Source organism: Haplochromis burtoni, unplaced genomic scaffold (genome assembly GCF_018398535.1).
Source record: "Haplochromis burtoni strain Fernald_Lab_line unplaced genomic scaffold, NCSU_Asbu1 Contig_279, whole genome shotgun sequence".
Lineage (NCBI taxonomy): Eukaryota > Metazoa > Chordata > Actinopteri > Cichliformes > Cichlidae > Haplochromis > Haplochromis burtoni.
This window is the reverse complement of record NW_024582640.1, coordinates 701,179-723,232: the sequence shown is the minus strand read 5'-3', so window position 1 is coordinate 723,232 and position 22,054 is coordinate 701,179. Positions and strand designations below refer to the sequence as shown.

The following is a 22,054-nucleotide window of genomic DNA, read 5'->3' as shown; positions in this document are numbered from 1 at the left end:
TAATGGTAATGCAATTCAAGTGATGTGATTTCATCAGGTGAATAGTTTTAAATTATCTGCCAAGGAACTTGGATGTTATGTTAGATTTATTTTTGTTTGTTTTGTTTTTATTTTTGCTCACTAGAACACAAATAGCCCTGTTCAACTAGTCTGTTCTCTTCACTGATGTAAATATTACTCTAAATATTTCACCCAAGTAGTATTACGATACCTGAAAATCCACCACTTTTGGTGGCATGTTTAAAGGTGCTAATGGTGTATTTATGTGGGTGTGGAACTACCTTTACATCCTGCACAAAAACCACACAAGCTGCTGCACAGACAGAGACAGACTTCTTCTTTTCTGCATTCACACTGATGCAAGTCAAAGCTTGTAGCTGTAGAGCACTTGACTATTATGGCTCATCTTAAATGCTATCCAAATTGAATGAGTATTTTAAAATGATTTTATCTTGTGTTTCCTCAGCCCAGCAGCCAGAGCTGTGTGCCTGTGTTTGTCAGATTCTAGAGATTTAGTTATGGACACGTTGTTCTACTTCTTAACCACAGAGGATCCGTCTCTCATGAAACCCTTCTGCAGCCAGTAAACATCGTCCTGGGCTTCCCTGATTTTGGCTTCCAACCTTCTTTTTGAATGGAAGGTTATCTTTACATGCTTTTTTGATCTTATACCCAAATGTTAATAGTATTAAGGTGCAACAGTGGCACGCTCAATGGTTTCTGTCATACTGGTACTGGGGATGGTGAGTAGAGCTGTGTTAATGTCTGCAAGATTTTCTTCTGGTAGAAGTTTGTCAGTGAGACAGTTAAGTCATGATCTTGGACATTTCTGTAGAAGAAGCGTTATTTATAAGAGGTGGTTGGGTTTCATCTATATCAGGGGTCTCAAACTCAATTTAGCTAGGGGCCGCTGAAGGCACAGTCAGCTTGAGGCTGTGTTGCACAAGGTTTTCCACAAGAAAAGTATTGTTAAAAAATTCCCATAGTCTCAAATCTATTATGTATAACACAAAAATAAATGAACAAATTAAGAGTTAATAAGTTGTGGTTTCTTCAGTCTTCTATTAATGCTGTATTCAGATTCAAATGTCTGTATTAACAGTTCTTTAACCTTTAACCTTCTTTTGAACATGAATGGAACAGTGAAGAACATGAGCTGTTCATCTGAACGTGTCTCGCCTACTCCTTGCAGCTAGAGACCTGGCAGGGCTTCCTTTCGCATAGCCCAGCCACATTTTCAATCAATCCATCAATCACCTTTATTTATAAAACACTTTAAACCAACCACAGCTGACACAAAGCGCTGTACATTGGAACCATAAAATAAAATTACAGAACTTAAATATAAATAAAAGGCAAATAAAAGAAAGAAAAAAATAATTAATTAAATAACTAATTTCATTTCAACTGAAAACTAAGTCTCACTGAGATTAAAAGCCAAAGAATAAAAGTGGGTTTTGAGACGCGATTTAAAAGTGGACAGTGAAGGGCCCTCTCTAACGTGCCGGGGCAAATTATTCCATAATTTTCGAGCCACGATAGAGAAGGCCCCGTCCCCTCTGAGTTTCCTCCTGGACCTGACCTGAGAGACCGACAGGGCCAAACAAGCTTTAATGTCATAAAGGCATGTCATGAGAGGTTTGGCCTGAGGGAGGAAGCAGTTGAGACCCTCAATATGTCTTAAAGATGTTCATCAGTAAGTCTGGTCTTGTACTTGTACTTATTGAAGTTCAAGGTGGAGAAGAGCTTTTCGCTGAAGTACGTGCTTCTAAAAAGGCACATGGGCAGCTTGAACATTCAGGAAAGCCGAAGGAAGCTAGGGGTCAGTTCTCTCAAAAAATGCCCAAGCTAGTCGGCTTTTCCGCTCACCTCCCTGAACTTCACTTTGAGTTGCACTGCAGTTTAATGAGCTTCATTTGAAGCACACAAGGGGCATCATCATCATCATCAAAGGAGATGGGGCTAGCAACAATTTGAAATGTGACTCTGTGCGTCTTGAAGTCTGCAAATCTGTGATCAAAACCTCCTGTAGCCTCAAAATGACATCAACATACTTCTCACCACTGAATGGTGTGCCTGCATCCACAAGTGCTTTGCAATGCTGGGAAATGTCAGGAACGTCTGAGAGAGCTGGGTTTTCCACAACACACGTTTTGTGGAGAATGCTTTCTTGTTGTCATAGGCAGCACTGACAAGTTGCCCCTGGCCTTGTAAGTTCTTGTTCAGTGCATTAAGCTTATATCTGATATCAACAAGAAAAGCTAAGTCCACGAGCCATTTGGGATCACTTAGCACAGGAAAAGCCACTCCATCTTTCTCCGTGAAGGCTTTCACTTCTGCTATCAACTCCAAAAAATTGTTTCAATACATTTCCCCTGCTCAGCCAATGTGCTTCAGTGAAGTAGAGCAAATCCTATATTGTGACTCCACTTCCTCTAAAAAAGCACAAAACCCTTCAGTGCTTTAAGCTCCTGGATCTGATTTGGTTGATGCATTTCCCAATGTTTACATCACTTTGTCAAACTCCAGGCGTTTGCTGCAAAGGACCTGATGATGGATAATGCAGTGCAGAGCAATAGCCTCCTCCACACCCTCCTTACCAGTCCATTTTTCCTCCCCGTCATTGATGGCATTCCATCAATTGTTATTCCAAAAAACCTCTTCCATGGCATCACACAGCTTGTGACATATCTCCTGAGCGGTGGTCTGGCCATGCATTGGAATTGCTGTAAGCAAGTACTCCATCACCTCAAAGCAGTCAACAACACCTCGGACATACACTGCAAGCTGAGCAGTAACGGTGATATCTGTGGTCTCATCAAGAGCGACTGAAACACTGAAAAAAATTTCAAAACACTGGCTTTCTCACACAGTTGCTCTTAAATGTCACTTGACAGGTCAGAAATGCTGATGTTGGCAGAAAGGCTGATGTTGCTAAACTGACCTTTCTTTTATGGACAGACTATATTTGCAGCCTGCAATATGCACTTTTTGACAAATTCACCCTTGTGAATGGCTTTCCTGCTTTGGCAATCATCTCACTAACCACATAGCTAGCTTTCACTGCTGCATTATTCTTTTTGGTTGCTTTCTTGAAGAAATCTTGTAGCCTCAGTAGATGTTTTAAGACTGGCAACCTGGTTGGGTTTCTCGTCTCCCTGGTATTTTGCATACACCGCAGCATGTCTAGTTGTGTACTGACGATTCAAATTATATTTCTTGTGCACTACAACATTCTCTGTGCAAATATGACACGCTGCTGTGCTCAACAAAGAAATATTGCATTTCTCACTTTTCCTGATATTGTCTGTGGTCATCACCAACCTTTTTCTTCACTGCAGGCTTTGAAAAAGAAATGTTTGGGGCTATGCAATATGTACATAATTCTACTTGATGTCATTGTCGCATTGAAGTTTCAATCCAATGTTTAGCCAAAGCACGGGAACGTCTAAATGCATAGAGAACGTAATTTCAGCGTCTTTTTCTTGTAACCGCAGCATGGCGATCGGCGGATTAAAGCCCGGTAGCAGTCTCATTTGTTTTTACCCTCGATGTTCATATCTTTCAGGATGACATTAACACCATGGCAGTTGTAGATGGTAGGATGTAGAGGGTTAGCGAGAACAAAAAGGCGACTGTTCACGGACTGTTATCCGCTGTGCTGTTGTTACAGGGAAAAAAAGCAGAAATGACACCGTGCTGTTGTTGATGTCATTTGTTTGGACTACTTTTACAATATATATAAATATATGTAATGTACATTGTATGAGGACATGCACCTATGCCACCGGCATGTTGGTTAGCACTGTTGCCTCACAGCTAGAAAGTCCTGAGTTCAATTCCACCATCAGACCAGGGTCTTTCTGTGTGGAGTTTGCATGTTTTCCTTGTGTTTGTGTGGGTTCTCTCTGGGTACTCCAGCTTTCTCCCACAGTCCTGCAACTTAAGTAAGCTCCAAGACTCACAAAGAGCAATAACTTGAAGCAAATGCTTTCTGTATCAGTCTCTCACACTGTTGTGGAGAACTTTTGGCTCACTCTTCCTTACAATTTTGCTTTAGTTCATCATAGTTTGGGGTATTTGGGCATGCACTTCTCTCTTGCAAAACCTTGATTCTTTAGTCATTTAGCTGTTCCGTTGTAAATTTGCTATGTTTGGGTCACTGTCCTGTTGCATAATACAGTTAAAGCCAAGCTTTAGCTGTTGGACACGCCTGACATTGACACCCCCCCTCCTCAAATAATCAACACCCCTTCGACTTGACAATTATTGCCAGGTGTTTTGTGCTGACGCTATGTTTCGTTTTCAATGACAGTGGTGTTGTGCCAAACACATCCATTTTGATTTACTCTGTCTAATAGACATTATTGTACAAGACATGTTATTTGTTCTAATGCAACTTCCCAAAAATATCCCACGCTGATGGGTTCCTTTTAAAAAGGACTTTTTTTTGGAAACCCTGCAAAAACCTAAACTTGGTCTGTTTTTTGTGATCATGTTCTCAAGAACATTTCGTATGCTAACTGAAAGTTTTTGGCTTTGTAGAGGTGGTCACACTTACTGATCACCTAATGAAGTGTGTTTCACTGTCAGCACCTGGCAGCTACTTCCCCTTAGTTCCTATGAAGGCAAAATCCGAGACTAGTGATAATAACCTATAGAGAAACTAAATCTCAACAACAAACTTTTGATGTTTAAACTACATGCGCAGTATTTAGAGTTGTTAAAGTATCAAAATAATTATTGGCAGCTTTTCTGGCCACAGCCACCTCCTAATTCCACTGCTGGTCTGGGATAAGTGAGGACTGTCACATATACTGTACGATACACAGGGAGCAACCAGATACCCAAAAGAAGTAAACACGCATGCGCTCAAGTTCTTCATAATGACATTTACTTTATTTTGTGATTAAACACATGGCAAGAATTCCAGAGCATTAAACGAAATGCATCAAAATCAAGAAATATGTGATATATTTAATCTGTCAAGTCTATAAATCACCATAAAGGAATAATATTAGGATATCCATCATGAAATTCCAAACAAAAACAAACAAAAAAGACCAAGAAACCGTTTTTAAAATCAAAATTGTACAAGTACTTCTCTGTAACAACTATAAAGAAAGCAAAAGACAGTCATTGCTTTACACTGGAGTACACACATTCACTCATGGTGTCATCCTTAAGTCTTCTTGATTGTTTTCTCTGGTTTACACGTAAAGCAGCATAATGCAAGCTGTCTGCATCGTTGTAACCCTGCTAACAAAATAATATATTAATACATTGTAACTGCTTCTCATGTGCATTGTACTGGAAGATTTGTGCTTGTGAAAGTTACACTCCAGTGATATTTACCTCTGCATTGGTTGTGTGAGGAGATGACTGTCCTACATGAGACTCTGAAGGTAAAAGTTGAAGAAAAAGTTATTTTTTTACCAAAAAAGAAAATACAGATTAAGCTTTTAACAATGAAAATACACTGTACCTGAATATTGGCTGCAGTTTCTCCCATTCATCTTGCATATCAGGAAAGCCAGAAAGCCAGAAAGAATCATGACGAATATCAAAGCACCACCCAAAAAATACACCAAACCCAGTGAGTCCACGTCCCCTGTAAAACGTGAAAACAAGTTCACAACTTTTTTTACAAAGTTAAAATAAATACTATTGAGTAAAAACAGACCATTCCTGGTAGAAAATCTGCTCACTTTGAAAGTCCAACTTTGTCCCATTCCCTGTTGGGGAGGATCTACAGTATTTTTAGTAAGCTTAGCCTTGACGTTACTCACGTTCAAAGTCCAGTTTTGTCCCCTTTCCAAACAGTATGTGTCCACATGAGGCAACAGCACAGTAGTAGGTCCCAGCATGAGACAGATTCAGACCGTTCATCGGCAGGGTGTAGACGCAGGTGTTAGTTTGTGTTTTAGTTTTTCTCTCGCACTGATCATTCCCACCTCCATGGGTGTAAATAAGTCCTGTTTGTTGAGATTCTTCTGTTTTTCTGAACCAGTAAATGCTGCGTTCTCCATCACAGGTCCCAGTGTGTACTGTACAGTTTAGAGTCACAGAGCCTCCAGGCTGGATGGTTTCAGAAGCAGACTGCTGGACTAGAGCTTTGATGCTCAAACCTTGACTCTTTACAATGACTTTGGTACCCTCTCCAAATTCAAACACAAATGAAAGACCACTTGCACAGAAGTAAGTTGCTGTATCTGTGATTTGTACGTTGGAAATTTGTAAGTGATTTATACCCACATCAGTTTCCAACGTAAAGCGTGGATTGTCCTTGAACTCATCATAAAAAGTTCCATTTTTGTCAAATTTATAGGTATTGGAAATAAGCTGTAGCTTCTGTCCCAGTTGTTGCTTGTACCAGTAATACTTTGCAGCATCACTGTCATGAAAACATCGCAAAATCAACCTGTTTCCAACATTAGCAGATATCAATCCTTTCTCTTGATGTAAATTTCTGGGTTGTTTTAAATGATTCATCTGAGCTAAATGGGGTAAAGAGCAGAATTATTTTTAACCAGAATGATACATTTAAAACATAAATAGTTGTTCTTGTTTTTTAAATAAAATGCAACTTACTAAATTCCACCAAGAAGAGGCATGTCAGATAGAAGACAAGCTTCGGAGGTGTCATCTTGTTGAAATTGCCGTGTTGAGTGAAAAGCACTGCTCTACATCCTCACTCTCTTCAGAGACAAGACTGTTTTGATTGGCCAGGAGGGTAGATGATCACATCCACCTACAGAGGCAATCTTAGCTCTATGAGAAGAATCAGTTGGGTGAAACTATTTGACGTACTTTAAGGCTTCTGACACTTTTTCAAATCACTTATAAATAATTGAGCTTTATGCAACATATTAGAATAGAAAGCAGAGTTCTTTGGCACTAGAATTAACATCATATTGTTCTACAGAATAACTGCAGTCAGTAATTATATACATGGCTTATCCTGTGAAAGTATATTTCCGGACATCAGCAACACATTGCAAGGCATCAAACAACCCGTCTGTAAAAGTGAACTAAAAAAAACACAGTTTCCAGTTTTTCATAGATTTTATGTAAAATATTGATTTAGCTAGCGTGACATTATCCATTAGATAGCAAAGTCCTATTGTAAATTCTCAAGTTAAGTCTTCTAAACACACACAACTGAGCCAAGAATTCTCCAGACTTCATGTAACAATGTAAACAATGGCTAGTTAGCTATCTTAGTTCTCACCGATTCCAAAACAGCGAGTTTCAAAATTCACTAAACCAGCGGCAAAAGAAAACCACAAATGTGCTAAGACAGAAACTTGCTTACCGGACTGGTTTCCTCCGCTGTAGCCAATAGCCGCTGTAGTTCTGGATAATGGCTGTGGTAACCAGTGTTGGTCAAGTTACTTGAAAAAAGTAATCAGTAACTAATTACTGATTACTTCCCCAAAAAAGTAATCCCGTTACTTTACTGATTACTTAATTTCAAAAGTAATTAATTACTTAGTTACTTAGTTACTTTTTAAAAACACGATTTACAACCTGAAGAGGTGATAAAGTGATAGATCTTTCAGCCCAATTCTACTTTTTCTGCATAATCCATCATACAAAATGTAATCAAATGGAAAAGTCTCTTTTTTAACTTGTTTTATCAGTTTTAATCTTTTAACTTTATGCATCAAATAAATATTAAACTATATGCAACATTCTCTGACTTGAATAAATTAGTTTAACATTTAAACCTATTTTCTACACATTCCAGCACATAAAATAAAATATTTTTTGTGTTTACACTCACTCTTTCAAATAGATGCAAGTAAAACACAGCAGAACATAAATAAAGTCAAAGACTCAGCGGTCCTGTTGCTCTATTTTCACCTGTAAAGCAGGACTGTGGTAGGCGGAGGTTTACCCTGGTGCAGGGTATGGAAGAATCCGCGAGTTTCTCTGTGAGTTTCCCATTATGTCATAGCTACTCGGTGCTTGCTCGGAAGTTTAGGGTTTTTTTCGCTGTAAAAAGAAGATTTCTTCCCACACACAACGGACGCTAATGTTTTTGTCACTTTTTATGGAATCAAACTCAAAGTAAGGTCAGTACTTCCACGCTTGAAACGCTGCACGCTCATACTCTCTCCCGCACTCGATATGTGATCCATTGTTGATCTGCACACAGCTGTTGTCACTAACGGCGCACTCGCAGTAACGCAGCGTTCCTACGGGAAAGTAACGGTAATCTAATTACCGTTTTTGCAATAGTAATCCCTTACTTTACTCATTACTTGAAAAAAGTAATCAGATTACAGTAACGCATTACTGCCGATCTCTGGTGGTAACACAATGCATCAGAGCAACTTCCATCAATAATCGCCATCTTAGGCCCAGTTATGGACATGTGACTGGACAGATGCCGTGTGTCATAAATTTGGGGTCATGTGGGGTCTGGTCTTGCAACTTCTGGCATCATTACTGTGATTCTATTGGCTCAAATGATTAAAAAAAGGTGTAAATCAAACAAATCGTCCAATAGAAGCCGAAGCTACAGCTCCTCAGAGTTTAAAGCACCAGAGGCTGTTTAACCTTCCCATGCGCATGGCAGAAAGGGCACGCTGCCTGTGAATGTGTGTTTAATTCTTCAAAAATATATTTTTTAAAAACAAACATTTTAAGGCATGTAAATGAAATTAAATAATTTCTGCTGTTCCATACTCTTATAGGGTGTCCAAGGTGTGCCAAAATTGGTCAAACCAGGATGATGTTTATATGTTGATTGAGGTCTTCTGGAATCTGGTCCTTTGAAAACAGCAAACAATCTTTGTGTATTCAGAAGTTTGAAATAATAATAATGCTGAGCATGAATGCTGTTTTTGGAGAAAACCCTTAGGAACTTTTCAAAAGTTATGACAATATCCTTTGTTAGGGAAATGCCATCAATTTCCAGCACTTTCTGGCAAATTTGAGTGATGTCTCAAACAGTCAGGTGACTTTCCCATCTCATGCAAACAATAAAAAGCAATGAGGAAATGCCAAAAACTTGAGGGTGTCTTCAAAAGTAGTCGATTTCTGTAGACTCCCTGTTAAAATGCCCAATTTAACTGATGTACAACATTTTAAAAAACAGTTTCATGGTACAAAACACTGCATTTTTTTTCTCCTTAGATAATTTGCTGCTTTATAATAACTATATGGGGAAGACATTTGCTTACTTTTTAGGCCTAAAGTTTGGACAGATGCCCTAAGAGTGGCCAACAGGCCTCTGTAGTTTATACAAGGTCTCATCTCCACGTTTGTCAAAGAACTGCAAAGAATTCTATTGGCTGACATTTGACATAATGCCTTCTCTCTTTGGATTGTTTTATGGTCTATAAAGGTTTATTGGTTATTTGCATGTGGTCTTTAGGGCATGCATTACTAAAGTACTTACACCTCTTCATTCTTCTGAAACCCACAAAGACCACTACAGTTTAACTTGGCTAACATACGTCTCACTGAAATGATTGCTTGCGTTTGACCTTGTGTTTACAGAAGAAACTATGACGGGGTGGAATTTTTTGTGAACACATTTTCTTAAGCATAATAAATCTATGCACATGTGTATGCATAAAAAGAGGTGTGACTATATTGAGTGACAGGTATTTATAGTTTTTTCTTGTTTAATGTTTACTTCAAGATTTTGGGTATTCAGTTTGTTCAACCCCTTAGACTTACTAAGCTGGTAATTCCGAAGCTCTACTCTCTGGTCCAAATATGTGTTTTGATGTTTTAAAAAACATGGCAACATCCAAAATACCAAAGTAATCCACACAAGCCAGTGGGTAACATCACTATAACACACAATCACTGCTTCTTAAACCAAGAAGTCTTGAGTTCTATGTCTTAGTTATACAAGATAAGATTTGTAAGTTATGTAGAATTTAAAAAAGACCATTTTGGTGTGTTTATGAGGACAGGCAGCTAATGGGGAAAAACAAAGATTTAAGACTTACCAAGTCTTGTATATCAGTTATTTCAGTCATATCAGGGTGGAGTGCTGAATTGCCAGCTAATGTTAGCAAGCTGCATTCATAAATTGTACAGGTGCAACAAAAAGACACAGATATCTTCCAAACAGTCAGCAGGAAAGAAAATAACCCAAATAAGCATCTTGAATGGTGTGTAATATATTTTATTTGTCAGAAAATTCCATTAAAACCATGCAAAATACACCAGCACAGCAAGAAGGCCCTTCATAGAGCTCATGCAACTTTTGGCAGATCATTTATTCACAGGTAGGTAGCTCCATTTTAATTTGTTCTAACTTTTGCAATTTCAGAGAAATACTCCATTCATCTCTCCTCCTGGAATCGAACCGGAAATCTTTCACCCGTTGAACACGTAAACCACTACACTATGGAAAAATAGCCGTGCTGCAAACTTTCAGCAGAGTTAGTTCAAAAGTGCTAATTGCATTAACCTTGTTGTTTTAGCTAGTATACGGCTGCAATGGTGGAAAAGTAGTGGAGGCTTCCTGTTTGCAACTACACAGACACAAAAACAAAAGAGCAGATGGTTTGTTTTTGTTGTTTGTTTTATCTTTGAATCACCCAGACATATAGAGATTTAACTTTATGACTTTTTTTAAACTTCAGACCTTAATCTAAGCTATAAAAAGATTCTTAAATATGTAACCACAATATGAAAAGATAAACAGATATTCCCCAGTAGAGAGCACTCATTACATTGTACATTGTATTTCTTGTGACATAAACTGGCTTATATTTATGGTGATGTGGCACAGTGTGTTATGCACATGTTCAGAAAGGTTGGCTTCATAAAGTAACATGTTTTCTTACTGTTTTTCTTACCCCTGAGAATCAACAAGTATACTGATAATGGAAATGTAGCACCTTTGTAACCAAGGCTTTGTACTGATTATCTTCACAACAGATCTCAAAACACACGCTAACAAAACCACATCTTACGCTGAAACAAAGTCTAGATGAAACAGGTTCAGATCTGCTGCCTTACACTGGAGTACACACAGTGATTCATGGTGTCATTCATCTGCCTCCTTTGCCGGTTGGACTTTTGTGTCTGTACGGCAGCATAGTGAAGGTTGTCTGCATCTTGGTATCCCTGGTACAAAAATACACGAGTCAATAAATGTTACAGAAAAAAAATCAAGTGCTACAGTGTAATATATGTATTGGTAGCTGTTCAAAAGATAATTTGATATATATCAAAAAATATAGTCACCTCTGCATTAGCTGCATCTGAACATCTTGCTTGTGACTCTATTGTGAAACACAAAAAATATAAAAGCTTTTGTCTGTGAATACACGCTGTTCAAGAAAACAATATTATATAATGTGTATCCAGTCTTACTAACAAATCAAAGCACTTTACACTGTAAGCCACATGTGCCCTTTCATACACCCTTGCAACTGTTTTTTGTGCACTATATCTAACCATGTTTGGACTGACTGCAAGTAGATACTAGTGACTGGTTACCTTTATTCATCTTCCACACTAGAAAACTCATTAAAAGACTCAAAGTGGTGGTGAATGCCAAGACTCCACTTAAAACATGCACAAGAAAGTCAGGAAAGGTCACCTCATCTGTAGAGAACCAAACATCCATCAACATCAGTGTTGTTAATATGTTTCCATTAAAAGCTGAATGAGAGAGTATTAAAGACTGTTTAGCAAATGTGAGACAGGCTACTAGAATGCCACTTACCCTCCGAGCCCAGCTTGGTCCCATTACCAAACAGTATGTGTCCACAAGAGGCAACAGCACAATAATACATCCCATTATCAGACAAATTCAAGCTCTTTATTGGCAAATTGTAGACACACGTGTTTGTTTGTGTGTTAGCTTTCCTCTCGCAGCGATTGTTCCTGCCCTCATGGGTGTAAATGAGTCCTGGATGGGATTTTTCTGAGCTTTTGAACCAGTAAACACTGTGTTCTTCATCACAAGTCCCAGTGTGGACTGTACAGTTCAGAGTCAAAGAGGCTCCTAGCTGGACGGTTGCAGAAGACAGCTGATGGACTGAAGTTTGAAGGTTCAAATCCGAACCCTTCACATGGATTGTGGCGCCCTCTGCAAATTCAAACTTGTACGCATAGCAGCTTATGCAGTAATACGTTGCTGAGTCAGACATTTGTAAATTCGAGATTGTCAAGTGGTTCTTTCCATTTTTACTGTCCAAAGAAAATCTTGGATTGTTCTTGAAATCCTCGCTAAAAGTGCCATCTTTGTCATGTTTGTAGAAGCTAGAGATGAGCTTTGGCTTTTGTCCCAGGGTTTGTTTGTACCAGTAAAACATAACTGCAACGTCACCTTCGTAGAAACATCGCAAAGTTACATTGTCCCCAACATTAGCTGATATAAAGCCGCTCTCTTGACGAACATTTGAGGAGAGCTGAATATTAGTTACCCGGTCTGTAAAGAGAACACCATGAATGTTTGCACTTAAAATCACAATAAAAGCCTAATCACTCTATAAGTGAGATTTAATTTATATTTTTAAGAATTTAAGGTATTCCCAACTTACCAATTTTCCAGAAGACCAGGCAAATCAAAGCAAAATTCAGAGATGTCATTGTGATCAAAAGGTCTTGACCAATGTAGAAAACCTCCATACGTCCTCTAGTCTTAGAGACAAGGCTCCGTTTGATTGGCTAACCAAAAGTGACTCTGAACTACTTTTGAAACAGGGTACAAAAGTTTAACGCCCCCTTCATTATGAATTTTGGTTCTCGCAGCAAGAGATGTGGAAAACAATACCAGAGTTATAGTATTACATTAGTTTAACCATTAAAACCCCAAAAACCAATAACGTGAGTGAGAGCAAACTTGGCCAAGGTTAGGATGTTTCCGGTTAGTGTGAAAAGTAATTTAGCGCTTCTTATTGTCTTAAGAACAGTGAAATGAACCAAGATCTGATTGAAAGACGCCACAGACATTAGTTATTGTAGTGGCTGTGTGTATGCCATATCTGGTGATGTAAGTTTTCTTACTTCAGTGAGCCATATCCTTTTTAAATGCTCTATGAAAAGATCATATTTCTTATTTTTAACTTCCCGTCATTCATACATTTGGATATGTTTCAGTGTTTCTCTTGCTGGGCCCACCTTCACATTTCTAATTATCTAGCATGCTTAGAGAGAAATGCTGCATTATCAAAATTCGATTTTCTAGGCTTCTGTTCTGTTAGTAGTTTATATACATCTTTTCATTGTCTTTTCGGTTGCAATAATATGAGTGGCCACTGGGGAAAATTAGGGCAATAATCGTAAATGGACTGGTTCTTATATAGCGCTTTTCTACTCTTCTGAGCACTCAAAGTGCTTTACACAACTTGTGCTTTCACACCCATATTCGCACAAGCACATTTTCCTAGGTGCTTTCTAAGTAACATTCACACACACACTCATACTCTGATGCATGCAATTTGGTGTTAGTATCTTGCTCAAGGATATTTGGCGTGCAGACTAGGGGAAGCCTTCCGATCAGTAGATGACCTGCTCTACCGCCTGAGCTACAGCCACCCCCACATGAGGGCATCATGTGACTTACTCACAATACAACCATCAATGTCCACCCAATGGGGGCCATAAATGGACTTGCTGCAGTCGTTGAGATATATGAATCTGAATCAAAGTGGTGCGTTTGGTGATAAAAAAAAAAACTTAAATAACATGAAAAATCCAGAAAATTAATGGAAAATCTGTGAAAATCCAATTGCCCAGACCTGAAACTTGCTGTTTAAACATTAACAGCAATGTCATGAAAGTGACGCTATCCCACACTGAGAGCCATGAGTTGAAGCTTGCATGTTGACTAGATGTAAATTAAATAATATCAAGCGTACATTCCTTGAAAAGACTCAAGGACTGAACATTGCGCGATAAAAAATTGAATTTTGAGTATAGGAGAGAAGGAAGTACTGCAGCTGCAAACAGATCAGCTTTCGTCCCCATCACTGACTTTTCCACCCTGGTGACACGTGTAACAACCTGCATCTTCATAGCTGTTTTCTACCAGAGTCTAGCAATGGAGGTACAACTAGAAAGGTGATGTTACAAAATTTTACAAAGACGATTTAATTGAGGCGTCATCACATTGGTAGGTGTAGTGGTTGGTAGTTCACTCTTGTTGTCTCTCACACAGCTGCCTCCTACAGCTACTGTCACTTTTATTGAACTCTCACTCACTAAGTCTCAGTCATTTATGTTAATTGGATCATACTGGATCTTAATACAGTTCTTCTGGTTAAGAAGGTCAAAAACGTCCTGCATCTGTATTCACTGTCCTCTAGTAAAGGCTAAAAGCCAAAAAAAAAAGGATATTAAAAAAGCAGTGGGGCCATGGACATAACGGTTTTTGATATTTGGTTCATGTTTTAGCCATAAGGAAATGTTTATATTGCACCAAATTACATTTATTTTTATTTACATTTTATTTACATTTTTTTTATTTTTCATGTCTGTCATAGAATTGTGTTAGTTAAAATGTGTGTGAACCTTATAGACTGAAAGGCCACAAGAGCTTGGGCTTCACTGGTTTTGTGTGGATAAGAAGCAATATAGTTATAGAGTGCATCCTATTTGAATAAAATGAATAAAACAAAGACAATGTGATTGATTGCATTTTGATTTATTTTAGTATTTTGATGTAGTCTACTGAAGAAACTTGAGCATCATTAATACTGCATAGCTGCAGTCCATAAACACACTGCAGACACTTCCTGTCTGAAACCAGAAAGACAAAGTGAGCTAGGTGTTCTTCAAAGCACTTTGAAAGTCAGTCATTTGACTGTTGACCACACAGAAGCTACATACAGAGTCTCACTTCTCTGGTTTCAGGTGTGCAAACAACACCAAATGGAACAACATTCTGCAAATGCAGTTGTGAAAGATGTATGACATGTCTTAAATTATCAGAAGATTATCACTGATAAATTGTTTCCTGTCATGTTCAGCGTAACTGCATATTTAGAAGTTAAGTGCCTGCTTATCACAACACTGCTATGAGAAGGCACAGGCCTGCTGTTTCTGTGCGTGCAGTCTCATCTCTGAAGGCCACACTTAGAGACTGCAGAGACGTTCTGTTTATGATCCTTTTGCATTACTGAGTTTGTAATATTTGTAATATGAGCTTGCTAGCTTATGTTCCTCACAGTTCTACTGGCTTTTATGTAGCAATCTTTCTCTTTTACCTTTCTTTATCTCTGGCTTGTAGTTCTCTTCTTACCATACACAATATAATACAACAATGCTTCAACAATCAACAAATCGAAAAAACAAACAAAAAACAAATGCTTTAAAGACACAGTTCTTCTTACAGAACAACATGGCTACAAATGAAATTCCAGGTTTACTGTTTGACACTGGAGTACACACATTCGGTGTTTGTGTTGTCTCTTTGTCTCTTGGATCGGTTGACCTTGTGGTCCCTCAAAGCAGCATAATGGAGGTTGTCTGAATCTTGGTTACCCTGATAATAACATAACAATTTAAAATTAGTACTTTATAATTCTTTATTGCCACTACAGCATAATGGCACATTGCTAAGGACATCTACACACCTGGAAGAATAAATGCATCATCAAATGTGCTGCTTTACATTCAGTAGCAGGCAGGTGCAGTTGATGGTGGGAATCTCATAGTAGTTCATACCAGACTTCATTTGCAATATATATACATTTATATTGTGCCTCACGTCTTCTTGTACCACAGAAATGTGTCAAAGTTGCCAACTCTCTGCTGACCTAATAACTGCAGAGTTTCAAACCTCCTCCGGTATTTACATAAACACAAAAACTGCACCGGGAGCTTCATGGCATGTTTTGTTATAGCCGAGCAGCTCTTCTGGTTCTAATGTTTAGATGGCCCAGTACTTTTGTCCATATACAGTATTACTGATATCTTCCACTTTGTCAAACTTGATAACTTCCAATGGTTGGTCATTATGTTGATGGAAGCCATAACTGTATCTAGCAATGTTTCCTCTTATTTGTTTTTAAAGATTATTTTTAGTAAACATAGGTCCAAACATAATTTTCTGTTGCTTAAGATAGTAGAAATGCAAAGATTGCAACATCACAAACTAGAAAACTGGTGTACCCTACTTCTGTCTATCTACATACAGTTAGACTGGCAGATTAGTACTCACTTCTGCATTTGGAGTTGAGGCATTTGCAGATCTTGCTTGAGAGTCTGGTTATGAAGGTTGGAGACAAAGTTGCTTTTTAAGTCTTTATGACTGTATATGCTACCTAAACATGAGTGAAAAGTAACCAGCGCCTACCTGAACTTTGGCGTTTCATTTTGATATTAATCGTCAGTGCTGCATATGACAGCATAAGCAGCAGAATAATGGTAAATATCAACGCTCCACTCAGGAAATACACCAAGACAACAGAGTGCTCATCTGCAAGTTAAGATGAGTAAAGCAAACATTTTTGAACATGCTTTGTGTGTAAAACAGTCTCAGTCATGCAAATATGAAACGGATTTTGTATTGCTACTTACGCTCTAAGTGGAGCTCTTCCCGGTCTCCAAACAGTATGTGTCCACATGAGGCAACAGCACAGTAGCTCGAAGCATCAGACAGATTATGACTTTTCATGGGTAAGTTGTAGAAGCAGGTGTGTGTTTGTGTCATAGGCCTCTTCTCATACTCATCACTCCTGACTCCGTTGGCATAAATGAGTCCAGGATGAGATTCGGCAGAATCCTGGAACCAGTAAACTCTGTGGCCTCCATCATAGGTATGTTTGTGTATAATACAGTTCAGAGCAGAGCCTCCAGGCTCAATGGTTTCGGATGGAACCATCGTCTCAGACTGATGGAGCAAAGTTTGGATGTTTATCCCTGAACCCTCTACACTGACAGTAAAACCTTCAGAAAATTCAAAATCGTATACATAGATACCAATGCAGTAATAAGTAGCTGAGTCCGAAATCTGTAGATCTGAAATGATCAAGTGATTGTTACCATTTCCAGTGTCTAGTGAGAAACGAGAATTGTTTTCAAACTCACTGTAAAACGTGCCATTTTTTTCATGTTTATAAAATTTAGACACAAGCTTTGGATTCTGTCCCAGAGATTGTTTATACCAGTAAAACATCACTGCGTCTTCTTCGTAGAAACATTGCAAAGTCACTTTGTCACCAATGCTAGGCGACACAAAACCACTTTCTTGACGCACATAAACTGAGGATTTCAGGTTAGTCTTCTGAGCTGAAGAGGAAAAAAACACTGATTTTAAAAGATGATGTATATCAGTATATATATGCGTTCTATACAGCTGTATTTAGAAGAGACAACTTACCTACACTACCCAGTGCCAGGCATGTCAGACACAAAGCAAACTTTAAAGGCATCATCGTGTCCACATCGTATCCTGTTGAATGTACTGACTCTCACCAAGCTCTTTATTCCTCTGAGTGGACTGCATTTGATTGGCTAACGAGAAGTAACGCCTAGGAGCATCAATACTTGTGATGTTCCACACCGATTTCTGTCCCTTTAATTTCAACTTAAATGTAATCAGGTACACTATGACATTGCTTTAACTATTGTTACTTTCATTACTTGATGTTGTGTAAATTGCTGTTTTTGATCACAACATATCAGAAAATGACAAACTGTAACAATAAATGGTACGTTAACTATTTTCATGTATTGCACCTCTGCATAATTATACCCCTGCATTATCTTCTCCAGTAACAAAAAAAGTCTTGGTCCATAAAGAAAAATCTGATTTTATATTAAATGTATTAGCAACAGCTGGGTGTGTCTATGTTAGCTAATTGTGGGCAACACTTTCTTTTAATACTCTGCACAAGTGCCAGCGCTAACACAGACAGAAAACCTGAAGAGATAACCAATGAGTCCTGGAAGAATATGGTAGTATGAAAACCGTTATGTCAAGATAACATTAGTAAATATATAAAATATATATATTTTACATTATGCAAATTTTACAGGGGTATTCACTGCTTCATATATGAAGGACTCATATTTAAGAGCTGATATATGGGGCGGAGCACAAATAGATTTGCTGGGAGTCATTAAAAGAAGCTCAGGCTAATCTCTAAATAGCTGCTATTTGCGGTTGGTGGTAATATTTACTTATATTATACATGCACAGAGTATGCAGTATGAACAAATGTTAGCTATTAAAATGACTCTTAATAATATTAGCTATTTTATTAGTACAGGACACCTGCTCATCAGGGAAATTGCAAACAAACTATTGTAATTACCAGATTGTTGTCTTTTTTAACTACCTAAAAGAGTAATTGGTAAGCCGAGTTAAACTGTGTGGCTGCAATGTACAAAAACAATGCAGAGACTTCCTGTTTGAGACCACAAAGAGCGCAAAGGGTCCTACAGGAGTGCATGGCTGAAGTATACTGAGAGCTATGTTTTTGCCTATCAACCACACAGACGCTAAAAAAAGACTCCCTCAGCTCTGCTGTGCGCAGACGACACATTTAGAGTAAACAACCTGCAAAGGCTTTCAGATGCCATCGATACATTTAGGGCAGATAATCTGGAAGATTTGTGTATGTCACATAATCATTTTAGACTTTGCAATAAGGCGGGATTTGTTGTTGTGAAATGGTTGCCGCTTTGTGTGAGCAACCTACCGCACCTGGAAGAAGACTGTGTTGTATGAGTCACATCTGCAGTGCCATGCCGGTTGTTTCCTCCTGACTCAGATTGTGTTAATGAGAGTGTTTCATTCAAAAATCGATCTAGAATCAAATAATGTGTGTTGAACTAGGGTGACGTGCTAATTATGCGCAGGCTTTATGAAATATAGAGGGCTGTTCAGATCTTAAGCTCTGCAACACAAAGGTGCATTGTGTGCATACACACAGTTGTGTGTATGTCGCTCGCTGTACATCGTGAATGCAATGTAAGTACAGCGACAATGGAAATATCACACCTTTGACAAAAGAACCTGGCTCAGCTGCAGTTAAGCAAACATGTCTGTTTATTTTGTAAGGCACAGATTTACATTTAGTTTACGGAGGAGAAAACCACACAAACAAAAAAAGCAAAAAATGTGTCATTTTTCTCACAGAGACTACAAAGAAAACATGTCCAACTTTATTGCTTCACACTAGAATAAACACATTGGCTAAGGGTGTCCTCTTGCTGCCTTCTTGATCTGGTGGCCTTGTTCACCTTCAAAGCAGCATAATGGAGATGGTCTGCATCTTGAGATGCCTGTTTAGAAAAAAAGAAAGAAAAATGTTACCCTTGAACCAGCAAGCTTAGCCACTGGATGGCACATTAAAAGAAAACCTCACTTATAATAAAATTAATTTCAAAACAACAGAACTACAAGTGAAAACTGGACATTGTGACCTTCGCAAGAATATGTAATACTGCAATGCATCGAATTGTTAAGGTGCTCTTCATTCTGTGTTTTTTTCCTTCCATTGTAAGGTCTCGAAAAACAGTTAATTTATTCACTGATATTTTTTTAGAAATTAGAACATTACAGAAAAACTTACGTCTCCATTTGGATTCGAGGTCCCTGAAGACTCCGCGCGAGGGTCTGTTTATAAAAAAGAAAGAAAAAAATGATCCTTCTTTTAACTCAGTTGGCGCAGTCACGACAAAATGACTCTCCATATGTAGTCAACACAGAATTGCAGAGGACACTTTAATATACTGAACAACAGTAAACCACCTATGACTTAATAATAAATTAGGTATGTCCTGAGCTAATTCATTTCATTCCAGTAAACAAAATAAATAAATAACTACACTTAAGAATTTTTTTTTTTACATCTTTGCAATTGACAGTAAGAAAAGGTACAAATTGCATTTATGTAGTATACATATTTATGAAATGACTTTGTTAAAAAGAAAAATGAAAGAAAGAAATGTACTTGTTGTACACATTATCTGGACTTTAAGCGAGTCGACCAAAAATTTCAACCAAGTGTGCTGAAGAAACACCAGTTGATGTCTTCAGTTAATGTAACAATGAGCATTATGACTACTTAACAACTTATTAATGTCTTTCTTCCTTGTTATTGCATTCAGTAAAATCTAAAGAAGTCAGTTAACCCACCTGTGCATTTGCAGTTTTTTCTCTTGTACAACGTACAGGCTGCATAAGCCAGGAAAACCAACAGACTTGAATTGAACGCCAAAGCTCCGCTCAAGGCGTACACATAGATAAAATATTCCCCCTCTTCTGTAGAGAACCAGACATTAAAAGACACCACATACATCATATTTGATTAGAAACTATTGTTACTGTTCAACAAAAGAGGCAGGAGCGGTAGCTACCCTCAATGTTCAGCTTGGCCCCATTTCCAAACAGTATGTGTCCACATGAAGCCACGGCACAGTAGTAGGTCCCAGCATGAGACCGATTGAGACTCTCCATTCGCAGGTTGTACACACAGGTTTGGGTCTGTGAGCTGCGATTCCTCTCACATTGATCATTTCTGCCTCCGTGGGTGTAGATGAGTCCAGGGTGAGATTCTTCAGAGTTTTTGAACCAGTAAACACTGTGTTTTTCGCTACAGGTTCCAGCGTGCACTGTACAGTTCAGCATCACAGAGCCTCCAGACTGGATGGTCTCAGGTGTTGATTGATGAACTGAAGCTTGGAAAACCAAATCTGAATCCTTCACTTGGATGATAATCCCCTCCAAAAATTCATACACATATGAATAGCCACTTATGCAGTAGTAAGTAGCAGAGTCTGACATTTGTGCTTTTGAGATCTTCAAGTTGTTTTTATAGTTCATAGTTTCCAGTTCAAAGCGAGACTCATTCTTAAATTCATCAGTGAAAGTGCCATCTTTTTCATGCTTATAGAATTTCGACACCAGCTGTGGTTTCTGTCCCAGAGGTTGCTTATACCAGTAAAACATCACTGCAACAGTAGTGTGATTGAATGAACAATTTAAAGTTAAATCCTGACCAGCTTTAACAAATGTGATATTTAATGATGGTGATAGCTTCAGAGCTGCCAAATGAACTGAAAATAAAAGAAAATACACAGTGAACTTAATATAATAACTGGATAAGTATTGGAATTTATGAGATTGTATAGCTGTCAACAAAATTATTTAAGTTGCAACTTACCTATTGATCCTGAGAGTAGATATGTCACATATAAGGATAACAGCGGGGGTGTCATTTTGTTCAAATTGCTGTGGATCATTGAGAGAAGGTCTTTACGTTCTCTACTTATCAGAGACAAGACTGTTTTTGATTGGTCACTCAGAATGACTGAAAGATCACATGCTCAGTGCCCCCTGTAGGGTTCATTTAGGTCTATGAGACGATCTACAAAGGAGGTAATCAAAGCAGATTTGAAAAACTTTACTTCAAAGAGCAAGTTATGCAGATTTACTGAAGAAAATGCACATCCAGTTTACATTATGGCAGGCTCTGCCTGTACATGTGACCAATCACATGAGTACTACTGAATAATTTACTCATCACTCAATTAATGTTATTCTACCAGTAAAGGTGCTTTGCAACCTGCAGAATATGTAAATGTTCACCATTAGCATTGGCTAGTTAACATTAGCATTCTTTGAAGGTCTGAATGTATTATGCATGTTTGGTAGCCAGGTCTCACCTCTTGAGTTTGTCACCGTAATGTTTATGAACAAGAATAAACTTGCAGACGGAGCCTTCACAGACTTTACAATAAACGCATCTTTGGTCATATTGTATAATGTTTAGATTGGTGTTTTTTGTGACTTTTTCAGTGTTCATATGGATAAAAACTGAGAGATTTAGTGCTTTATTTTGTACAGCTTCTGTCGTTATGCAATGTCATGCAAACAAAACAGCATAAGGAGATCTATTTAATCATGGTAGAGGTGTTTTGTTTTTAATTAACACCATATGGTTCAACATGTAGAAAAGGAAGAGAAAGCATAACAGAAATGTTTCATGTGGTATTTTTAACATAGACTATATATGAATGTAACCACTGTGATGTCACCCACTGTACTACCAGAAATACACTGTCACATAGCTGACTGACACAAATCTCTGTCCTACTAAGGACATGCGCATGTCCA

General features: G+C 38.2%; 4 protein-coding genes across 8 annotated transcripts; all 4 read right to left on the bottom strand.

The window, feature by feature from the left end:
* Positions 1–3,864: 3,864 nt before the first annotated feature.
* Positions 3,865–6,714, bottom strand: LOC102314623 (immunoglobulin kappa light chain). 4 transcript variants are annotated; one of them, XM_042227768.1, is made up of 5 exons: positions 6,592–6,714; positions 5,790–6,497; positions 5,486–5,611; positions 5,356–5,387; positions 3,865–5,259 (listed from the first exon to the last, which is right to left on the bottom strand). In XM_042227768.1, exons 1-5 carry the CDS (start codon positions 6,644–6,646, stop codon positions 5,137–5,139), a joined length of 1,044 nt encoding a protein of 347 aa, XP_042083702.1. In that variant the 5' UTR covers positions 6,647–6,714; the 3' UTR covers positions 3,865–5,136. The 4 variants fall into 4 exon arrangements, with proteins under 4 accessions (XP_042083702.1, XP_005940266.1, XP_005940265.1 ...); XM_005940204.3 differs by having other exon boundaries at positions 3,867–5,256; XM_005940203.3 differs by having other exon boundaries at positions 3,872–5,259; positions 5,356–5,399.
* A 3,198-nt stretch (positions 6,715–9,912) lies between these two features.
* On the bottom strand, positions 9,913–12,653 carry LOC121815711. The gene is made up of 5 exons (XM_042227753.1): positions 12,525–12,653; positions 11,705–12,412; positions 11,476–11,583; positions 11,221–11,258; positions 9,913–11,100 (listed from the first exon to the last, which is right to left on the bottom strand). Exons 1-5 carry the CDS (start codon positions 12,610–12,612, stop codon positions 10,975–10,977), a joined length of 1,068 nt encoding a protein of 355 aa, XP_042083687.1. The 5' UTR covers positions 12,613–12,653; the 3' UTR covers positions 9,913–10,974.
* A 1,143-nt stretch (positions 12,654–13,796) lies between these two features.
* LOC102289141 lies at positions 13,797–17,626 on the bottom strand. Its single transcript, XM_042227752.1, has 5 exons — positions 17,309–17,626; positions 16,507–17,217; positions 16,283–16,405; positions 16,148–16,191; positions 13,797–15,469 (listed from the first exon to the last, which is right to left on the bottom strand). The coding sequence occupies exons 1-5, from the start codon at positions 17,361–17,363 to the stop codon at positions 15,350–15,352; spliced, it is 1,053 nt and encodes a 350-aa protein (XP_042083686.1). The 5' UTR covers positions 17,364–17,626; the 3' UTR covers positions 13,797–15,349.
* A 1,203-nt stretch (positions 17,627–18,829) lies between these two features.
* Positions 18,830–21,211, bottom strand: LOC102289444. 2 transcript variants are annotated; one of them, XM_042227748.1, is made up of 5 exons: positions 21,102–21,211; positions 20,296–20,994; positions 20,075–20,197; positions 19,509–19,552; positions 18,830–19,218 (listed from the first exon to the last, which is right to left on the bottom strand). In XM_042227748.1, exons 1-5 carry the CDS (start codon positions 21,178–21,180, stop codon positions 19,099–19,101), a joined length of 1,065 nt encoding a protein of 354 aa, XP_042083682.1. In that variant the 5' UTR covers positions 21,181–21,211; the 3' UTR covers positions 18,830–19,098. The 2 variants fall into 2 exon arrangements, with proteins under 2 accessions (XP_042083682.1, XP_005940269.2); XM_005940207.2 differs by having other exon boundaries at positions 18,832–19,218; positions 20,075–20,200.
* Between the last annotated feature and the right edge of the window lie 843 nt (positions 21,212–22,054).